At 43.2% G+C, this 10,273-nt stretch overlaps 1 protein-coding gene across 1 annotated transcript in view; it reads right to left on the bottom strand.

Annotated features, from left to right (window-relative positions):
- Window positions 1-454: 454 nt before the first annotated feature.
- Window positions 455-10,273, bottom strand: part of LIN52 (lin-52 DREAM MuvB core complex component) — a 111,566-nt gene continuing 101,747 nt past the window's right edge. The window contains exon 6 of the mRNA XM_043556608.1: window positions 455-2,593. Within this exon, the coding sequence (XP_043412543.1) occupies window positions 2,538-2,593 (56 nt within the window). The 3' untranslated portion in view covers window positions 455-2,537. The remainder of the gene's footprint in view (window positions 2,594-10,273) is intronic.

The raw sequence follows: 10,273 nt of genomic DNA, 5'->3' as shown, positions 1-10,273 counted from the left end.
CCATGTTGGGTGCCAAGATTACTTAAACAAAACTTAAAAAGAAAAATACTTTAAGGAGTTGAGTAGTAATGAGCTTGGATGGCTGGTAGAATAGACTGGAAGCCGGGAGACCAAGTAGTAGATGGTCATAAAGCCCCACACCACCCACTGTGATATTAGAGGGGAAACCAGCAAGTTATTTATCATTACAGTTGTACTTTTTTTTTTTTTTTAATTTTTTTCAACGTTTATTTATTTTTGGGACAGAGAGAGACAGAGCATGAACGGGGGAGGGGCAGAGAGAGAGGGAGACACAGAATCAGAAACAGGCTCCAGGCTCTGAGCCATCAGCCCAGAGCCCGACGCGGGGCTCGAACTCACAGACCGCGAGATCGTGACCTGGCTGAAGTCCGACGCTTAACCGACTGTGCCACCCAGGCGCCCCTACAGTTGTACTTTCTGATGAAGCGTATGCTTTAAATATGCAACGTGGCCCTTTGAGGAAAAACTCACTCTCCTATAAAAGGGACGTATTTATTATGACAACACAGAAACCATCATATACAAAGCACAGTCGTCTAACACCCTGAAGCGCACGCACACACACACACACACACACACACACAACTATACATCAATTTATAATATCAATATAAAAATACATCATTAACATTTCTAAGGACGACAAATACAAAACCAATAAATATCGCAATTCTAAAACATCTACTTACATTAAGTGCTGGTGAATAAGATGACAGTAAAAGAAAGGCCAAAGCAGACCAGAAAACCAACTACAAAGCCTCGGGTTACAGACCTGGGTTGGTTTTGGGGAGGTATCCTCATATTCTCCATATATTTTTCAATTTCCCCAAGCACTTAAAAGTGCCTGATATCATCAACTCTCAAAAACAGAGCAAAGGAAGAATGTGACGTTATGGCACTGTTTTTTGTCTTCCCCTCCCCTCCCCTCCCACTCTCTATTTCTCCCTCTCCCACTTCAACCGTATTTAGAGGAAAAAGGAATGCCAATAATAAGCTTAACTTAAAATCTATGCCGCTCCAGACTGAATTTCTATATCGCATCCAGGCAGAATGTCTTTTCTCATACTTACCCTTTGTGACTTGTGTTCAGTTTGTCTCCCTTATCAATACATAAAATTGCATGGATGGCAAAAATGAGAGAAAAAAATCCAACACTAATTCTAGCATGGGAAACAAGGCACAAATGCCAGAAATAGTTAACGGACCAGCTATTAAACTGAACAGTGCTGCACCCTAGCACAGACACTCAGGACCAACAGTTCACCCACAACTTTCCTTGTATCCAAACACCATCAGACAACTGCCACATGGATGTTCTCTGCATGAAGTTTAGGAAACCTCATGTACTTCACAGAACATTAGAGGCTGGGGGCTGCCTTATAAGACAAAATATGGAGAACGTGTGTAATCAATTTTACGCATGGGTTAGGTTTTCAGGTTTTAACACAGGGACAGATGACTGGCAAAGAGCTCCGTAAGAGTTGTATTTAAGTCAGGAAATTCTCCCTTTCCTTTCATGTGTGTGTGTGTGTGTGTGTTTCTGTTACATTGGTGAACTATCTGATACGTGCCACGAGAGGGGACAAGGGGACAAAACACTGCCACCGTTCCACAGCACATTCCTTTCACGTCAAGTAGAGTTTCTAGTTTTTCATCAAATGGGAACTCCTGCAAACAACCTTCTTCTCCTACCTTTTAGGCCATACTGAACCTTGTTTGAAATTGTAACAGATTAGCTAGAACTCAAAAGTCCTTTCTTTCATCTTTAACTCAGTCTTTGAGGTCTAGAATCCAATACAACCTTGTATGAGCCTTTCACTAGCTAATCCCAGTAGGGACTTGATACACAGGGATCCCCTTTTCCTAGAATCAGAACGGATGGTGGGGAATGAAAGGCACTGGGGGATGGGGTTATCGTGGGAGGTACAGAACTTTTAAAGCAGGTGTGCATTTCAAAAAGATTCTGGCTTCTCCAGCTAGGGATTCTTGGAACCCAGTATATACTGGAGAGTTCACAGGTCAGGTTGCCTGGTCTGTTTCAGAATCTGATTGGTCTCTTGGTCTCCTCACCATAAATACTTCCTAAGATGTCAAGTACAAGTCAAAAGAACCCATCCAAACAACGTGTTCACAACTGACTTTGCCGTCACCAAATCAAATCAATTGTAAGATCCTGGGGCTCCTGACTGACTTCTTCAAACAAGAGAGCAGCACTTTGACCTTTAAGAATGATACGCCCCCTGGTGTTCCCCACATCCAAGGCTGAGCCGGTCAAAGTCTGGAAGCTGATTGAATAACTGCACTTGATCCTTCTGTAGAGAATCTGTAAAGCAGATTCCTCTCTTGCCGCCGAATGTCCTCCGAGACGCAGAATGCCAGGAACAGGGGGAGAGGGTCAGTCCTGGAGGTGTACCTTCCAGCCTCTCACCAGGAAGCAGAGAGTTGCACATCGTCAGAGCTGCACTGGGAGGGGAGCATGGTTCCGGTCCCCAGGACATCCTGTCCACAAGCAGCTGCTACTTCTTGGGCTTCTCCAGAATGTTGAGAAATTTCCCCCTTGTCATCTCTCTGGCTGGAATCACAACAAATGGAAGATCAATGAAAACCCAAAATCTGGAAAGGAGATCTCAGGAAAATGTAATTTAAAAATGCAGGTTGATTTAAATTGTATACAAAGGTGTGACCATAACAGACTCAGTCACCACTAACCTCCAAAAAGAGGGAAAGATGAACAATTACTAATTACTAAAACCGTACAAAGCTCTTCTGAAGCTGACAATTGCTAGAAGACACAGGCCAACCAGGGAAGACTTTATCATCTACCTTAAAAAAAAAAAATCCCTAGGGAGGGGCGCCTGTGTGGCTCAGTAGGTTAAACCTTGGACTCGTTTTCAGCTTAGGTCACTATCTCAGTTTGTGGGATCAAGCCCTGCACTGGGCTCTGTGCTGACAGTGCAGAGCCTGCTTGGGATTTTCTCTCTCTCTCTCTCTCTCTCTCTTTCTCTCCGCCCCTCCCAACCCAGCTTGCGTGCACTCTCCCCCTCCCAAATAAATAAATAAATTTTTAAAAAGTCTCCAGGGAATTCCTCCAAACCTACCTCTCTCTCAAGAATGTAACCTAATAGGGGCGCCTGGGTGGCTCAGTCAGTTGGGCGTCTGACTGCGGCTCAGGTCATGATCTCACAGCTTGTGAGTTCGAGCCCCGCATTGGGTTCTGTGCTGACACCTCGGAGACGGGAGCCTGCTTCGGATTCTGTGTCTCCCTCTCTCTCTCTGCCCCTCCCCGCTCACACTCTGTGTGTCTCTCTCTCTCAAAAAATAAATAAAAACATTAAAAAAAAAAAAAAAAGAATGTAACCTAATACTCATGTTCACTATGTCAGGGGGTTTGCTCTTGGAGACTACAATCCAACCAAGATTAGAGTCTTCTTTGGATTGTTGGTCTCTGGACATTTATAATCTCAAATCAAAATGAGAGATCATTTACCCCATCTCCCAGCAGTGGTAGTCCCTGGATGCTGTAGTATAACGGAGTTTATATTCCCTCAGTGCAGTTCATCTGTGGATGGTGTAATAAAGTAGGGTTTATAGAGCTTTGGTCTTCTCTCTCTTGGCATTGTCAGTCCTTAGATATTTAATATAGCCAGGCAAGGTTTATGTGTCTTTCTCTGACTTTCAGCACCATCAATCTTTGAATGCTGTAGTTACAAGAGGGTTTATACAGCTACTTTCCTACATATGAGGCTTCGAAATGAAAGTAAAACATTTCTCAATTACAAGGGCCACTCCAGAAGCCCGCTGTTTTAGCTCCGTCAAGCAAATCCTCAAAAAGCATATGTATTATAATACCCCCTTCATCCTCATCCCCACAAAATTGTCTTTTGGGATCTCTTAAATAGATTTAGCCGTGCTGAAAGTGTCCAATGGTTGGTCGTGGAGGCCAGAAGTCTTCTGCAACCATGCAGTGGGCACACAGCAGGCTGTGCCTGGGGCCTCCTAAGAATATGTCCCCATCCTGGCCAATCAGTGAGGTGGCTGGAGAGGCACCTGCAGAATGAGAAGGACCTTCACCCTAGCCTCTTTGCTGCTTTATTTAAGCCCAGAGATGGTGCTAGATGAATGGGCTCTACTCCCCCTCCCTACTAACATTTAGTAGTTCCTGGTTTATTTGTACAACAGAGAAATAATACAAACTCTGTAGCCATAGGAAAGCTTCTGGTAACTGCAGTCCATATATTCCTCATCTCTCACAAATTCTGGAGCTCCCACAAAGGGAAAGGAAATCCCATTACCTAGGAATGGAAGCCCCAGTGCTTCCATTCCCCATGTGCCCATTCTTCCATTCCCCATGTGCCCATAAATCCTGGCTCAAATCAAACTTCCTTGGTGGATTTATACCAAACTCTATACCTACAAAGTAACTGTAAGACGTGCAAGTATTTGTTTATATGCTTGTCTTCTTGCACTAAAGGTTAAGAATTGGGGGCGGAGACTCTGTTCCATTATTCTTATTTATTTTTATTTATTTTATTTTTAGAGAGCGAGAATGCACGAGTGGGAGAAAGGGGCAAAGGGAGAGAATTTTAAGCAGGCTCCACGCTCAGCTCAGAGCCCAATGCGGGACTGGATTCCATGACCATGGAATGATGACCTGAGCCGAAATCAAGAGCCGGACACTCAACCGAATGAGCCACCCAGGCGCCCCTCGTTATTCTTTATATTACCAGCAACTAGTACAGACCTAGACGTAGTATCTGCTAAATAAATGTTGGCTGGGTGAACGATAATATATAAAAGAACTATTCCAAGTAGGAACACAATAATGTTAGTTTCCTTCCTTTCTAGAGGCAAACAGTAAGACTTGTTAATCGCCCTCAGTGCTTCATTCTCTCCACTGTGGGATTTTTTTTTTCTTCTAAATTTACCTTACTTATTTGGCAAGAAAAATAATTTCCTTTGATGGAAGTAATGCCAGATTAATGGAGAGATGAAGGTGGGGGGGAAGGACTAACTACCCTAGAGAAGTCCTAACAAGTACCTTCTTGCCCAGGGGAGGCAGCATGGACTTCTTTCAGATAACACGAGACCTGAACTCAGTTTAAGTTCCAGCTCTAGCGCTTAGCAGCTGGGTGACACCTTGGGCTGGGCAAGACCTCTGAGCCTCAGTTTCTATATCTGTAAAACGAGCAGCATACTAATGCCACCTGCCCTGCTTTTCTCTTGGGTATTCAGCAGGGAACGTGCTTGGTATTAATGGCACCATTAACACTCCACCTTTCCGGAGTGAATGAATGAGTGAACTGTGATAAGGGAGGCTATCAATGTTAAAAATTCCATGGCGCGCCTGGGTGGCTCAGTCGGTTAGGCGACCGACTTCGGCTCAGGTCATGATCTCGCAGTTTGTGAGTTCAAGCCCCGTGTCCAGCTCTGTGCTGACAACTCAAAGCCTGGAGCTTGCTTTGGATTCTGTGTTTCATTCTTTCTCTGCCTCTCCCCCACTTGTGCTCTGTCTCTGTCAAAAATAATAAATAAACGTAAAAAAAAAAAATCCCATTTCTTGGAATCTTTTCCCTCAGCCTGATCCTATAGGAACTGACTTATACTTCTGGCCAGAGTGGGTCTCATCATTTATTTCTATTGGATGGATTTTCTGCCTACTCTCCAGTGCTTATTAAGGAGTTTTACATAGAATCAAATGATCCTGCAACATGGCTAGAAGCAGGTACTCTGGGAACCAAACATGGGTATTACAAAACTCTGCTGGGTAGAGCAGAGCCTTGCTCTAAAAATCCTGGGCCAGGAGCGCTGTACTGATCTTGCCAATTATTTCTACCTGCTGCCCTTCATACCCCCTGATTCTTTTCTGTTTTTTTTTTTTCTCAAAATGGGAGAATGACCAATATTTTAAGATGTAAAATTTAAAAAGACCCAATCTATTTGAGGGATCGAAAGGATTTAAAAGGCAAAATAAACAGATTCCAAAGTCTCTCAGTGGCAAGCTCTCCTTGAATTTAACCAATCCTTTTTAACAACCCTCTCCCCACTCAATCATTCCTCCCCCTTCAACCTAATCTAAGTACACAGAGCTGCAGAAACCACCGTAAAAGTAGAAGTAATTCAAAGACTTCATCTTCTACATGGGAGGGGAGAAAGTTTTCCTACTCGCCAGTCCCATATAGGAGATATACGAATTCGTGACATAGCTGCTCCCTAAAAGAGGGCTGTGCCCTATAAATCACATCCTAAGCACCAACCCCTCTTTGCACACAGAGAAATTGCTGTGGGTTAGGGGCAGCTTCAGAGCATGAGCCCTCCTGTTCACTTGTTTTCAGAGATGTTAACATCTCTGATTAATTCACATACCCTTTATTTTATTCATTTCTTTATCCTTGCCTTCCTGCTTTGCTGCAGTGTGAAGATTCTTACCGACCTGCTATAGTAATCACCGCCCGCTAGCCGCACCCCCCTAAACCTAGTGAAATTGTTTAGTGATGCCAACCGCGCTTTTAATTTGCAAGACATCAGACACAGAGGTAATTTATACCAACATCTGTTCATTTTTGACTTCTGAAACAAACTCGCACATGCTGCTACAAAATCCCATTAGGAGTAGGAAGACAGCCTTCTGCTACTATTCTGTATTCCTCTTACACACACACACACACACACACACACACACACACACACGCTCGCATGCGTACACACACACCCCTTCCAGCAGGGTTTTATATGTAAATGTATTTCACTAAAAAACTTCCACTAGAGATTTCAAATCTCTTTAGGGAAAAACCTTTAGACATGTCTCTGGCTTGCTTACAGAAGAGAGGAAGACATTTCTACTTCCCTGCCTCGTTCCATCCCTTCTTCTCCCATTAGTTACAGATTGATACGATTCTTGCATTAATGGCCATGGTAAGAGTACGTGCTTCCCAGCTTCACGCTTCTAGTTCCTCTCTTCTCCTGGTTCTCCTTTCTCAACATTGTGTTGTAAGACAATCCTAGATACAATAAGATTGCTAGAGTTTTACCTAGAGTTAGTAACATTTCTTAACTATTTTTTAAATTCTGGATTAATTCTCTAGGATGATGAGGTTCAATAGGAAGGCAACCCTGCTACCACATCCCAAAAATTATGCCAAGAGGTATGCACTGATCATCAGCTACCACACTGTATGCTGTGCAGAAGAGGAGCAGGACCTCCATGTCAAGTCATGATCGACAGGCCCGTCTATTGCAGTGCACAGACCATGAACGGAGAAAGTCACAATATAGACTGTCACCATAGCGTGAATGCGTGAAGTGCTGTGGAGAATGTGGGAGAGGAGACCACTTGTACACATTTAAGGACAGCAAATGGATAAACTACAAGTGACTTCCAGGTTTATGCAGTTTCTATTACCCCCTTCATGGCCTCCCTAGGGCTGTCAGGTTCATGGCAGCTGTAAATACCTGGGTATACTTAGGGAGGTCTGCATCCTGCCTGCTCTGAAGGTAGCGTGTGCCTTAAAACAATCTCTTCTTTAGCTTCTCCAATTCCTCCATCTACAGTTAGCCTTGCCTCTGGCTCCCCTTCCACAACGACTATCCCCAAACTGCCTTCTCTGCAGTAAATTTTCTTGGTGGCTGGTTGAAAAAGATTCAGTGGTACAGATTGATTTCTCACCAGCGAGGGGATGAGGGATTACCAGAGGCACCCTGGTTAACGAGATTGGGTGCAGAATCTCTCATGAGACCAACCCTCTCTGCCAGGGCTTTGCACCTTTCGCCCATGACATATGGGTTTCATTACAGAAAGATTTTCCAGATTATAACTTTGAGGCAATTGCCTGATAAAATTCTGCCCGGCTTTAATGTAGAGAACAATGTAAAGATTAAGTAACTTTTTAATGAAATGGGAGAAACTCATAATGTTTGGTTTTCAATTCCAATGCAAACTACTTTAAATATTTCTGTGCCTCAACATAATTAAAAACATTGTGAGGCGGAGAAAAGGTACAACAGGCTGTTTTCAGGAGACTCTAATATGACTGGCAGGGAACAAAGGAAATGGCATACCACCGTGGAAAGAGCAGGGCTTTTAGCACCAGACAGGCTTGGAATCGAGCCCCAGCTCCTACAATGACCACTGCAGGCAAGTCACTGAAGACATCTTTCCGAGCTTCGGTTTCCTCATTTTTTTTTTTAAATAAAAAAAAAGGAATCACTCTTTTTATTTTATTTTTTTTTAAAGTGAGCTCTATACCAAACACGGGGCTTCAAGTCACGACCCTGAGGATCAAGAGTCGCATGCTCTACCAACTGAGACAGCCAGGGCCCCCTTGGGTTCCTCATTTGTTCCAGGTGAAATTAATAAACAGGTCACATAGGCATTTAGTAAATGCTAGCTACTGTATAACTATCTTTTTCTTTCTTTCATTTCAAACAAGAGTTTGCTTAGGCAAAGAGACACTTGATGGGACAACTATCTAGGATTCATTTCTTTTTAGAGCAATTTATCTCTACTTAAAGACAAACTGTCCTACGTGCAACAGCTATGTACAAAAAAGTGATATGACTGTCCTTGGTTTTACGATAACAAATGAAAAACATTACAATTCTCCAAATGAACAAGGTATGCAAGGATTTTTTGTTGTTGTTGTTAAAGTGAGAGCAAAAGAATTTACGGAAATACAAGCTAATAAGAGCTGAATGAGCATGCCACTAATGGGGAAAGGGAATATTTTCACTGAACCAGTATTTCACCCCATTCCATATCCATTCAATGTTGATCAAAATACAGTAATGGCCATTCAGTTTTTTTAAAAAACGCCATATGCTTGTGTACGTACACCAGTTGCTTTATGTACAATGAAGGAAGGAGGAAGGGGAAAATGAAAGAACAGAGAAATCATACTGCAGTGGTCAGGATGTGGTTGAACCAAACTGCAGTCTGCTGTTGGAATGTATCTTCAAACTCTACTTCCAACTGTGCATGTGTGTCTCTTTTGTGAATTGGTTGCCCATCAAACTGGTATCTGAACTGCCTCACTGATAAACCCTGTTGTGCACAATGGCCCTCATTAGTTTACTCAGTGGCATACGCCTCTTAAATTGCACCACAGAACAATCCCGCCCTGCCACCTTCAAGTTAATATGACTACCGTTCTTAGTCTAGACTCCTTCCTTCCTTGGGATTTTCACTGGCCAAGGTGAGTGCTGGAGCTCCTCAGCTGCCATTTCACAAGAGGTCCCAGGTCTGCACCGAATCAGTGTTCAGGCAGTATCGTGATAGGCAAAGGGGGTCAAACTTTACTTTTTAAAAGATCTCAAATGCAAAACAAAAGGACACATGAATGTTTTGCTTCTGTGTAACACACATAATTTGGAGAATCAAATCTGCCGGAGTAATGCTGGGTATTAGAGGCAGCTACATTCCCAAACTACACCAGGGGCTTCTTCCAGCAAAGAGGAACACTTAAAATCCTAGTTTAGTTTCAATCAGTGTGCTAAAAAGCTATTTATTTAGTTAGCTTCATAGAAAGATGTTTCACAGAAATGATGCCATTTGTTAGAATTATGGTTTTGACTCTTTTAAAAATTACTTTTTTCGTCCTTGAAACCTCGAATGCATTCTATTGACTATGACAAGAGGGATCTCCTAGTCATCACTGTGTGCTGTGCAGGAGAGAGAAGCAAGAAGTGGGGGGAGGATGAAGAGTTTGGATGAATAGTCACATGAAGTGACCACCATGTGCTGGATATTAGGGAAGATTCAAGTAAGTCAGAAGTGGCCTTGCGATGGAGCTAGTTGTTCAGAGGTTATCTTGATACATTAGAAGGGAATAAAAGGAAACCAATGGCATTTCGAATTCTGATTTCTCTCTCCCAGGAACGTGGAAAGTTTTTCTGTTGCCCTGGCATACAGCCGGTGCAGAGCAGACCAGTACCAGGGCAGTCTGCCAGATGGAGATTCTTCACCATGCTCCAGTTCGGACGCTCGCACAAAACGTACGAGTAAGTGATCAGTAATTCAAGTCAAAGGCTAAACACTTTTTAATGCCTCTAACAGAAGAGCAGCTGGTGCTGGTGCCATTGTCAAGAACAGAAGGTGCTATGAACTGAGTATAGCGTCATGGATGAGGAGGGGTCTCTTGGAGCCTCGTTTAGACACTCGGTGGCCCTCAGAAGGTGGTGTAATTGTAAGAAGGTCTGCTGACCATTCTCAATCAACCCATGGTAGAGTTCGCAAGTAAGAGTCTTTAGTAGAAACCTC

Source organism: Prionailurus bengalensis, chromosome B3 (genome assembly GCF_016509475.1).
Source record: "Prionailurus bengalensis isolate Pbe53 chromosome B3, Fcat_Pben_1.1_paternal_pri, whole genome shotgun sequence".
NCBI classification, from domain to species: domain Eukaryota; kingdom Metazoa; phylum Chordata; class Mammalia; order Carnivora; family Felidae; genus Prionailurus; species Prionailurus bengalensis.
This window is presented reverse-complemented; position numbering and strand designations above follow the sequence as displayed.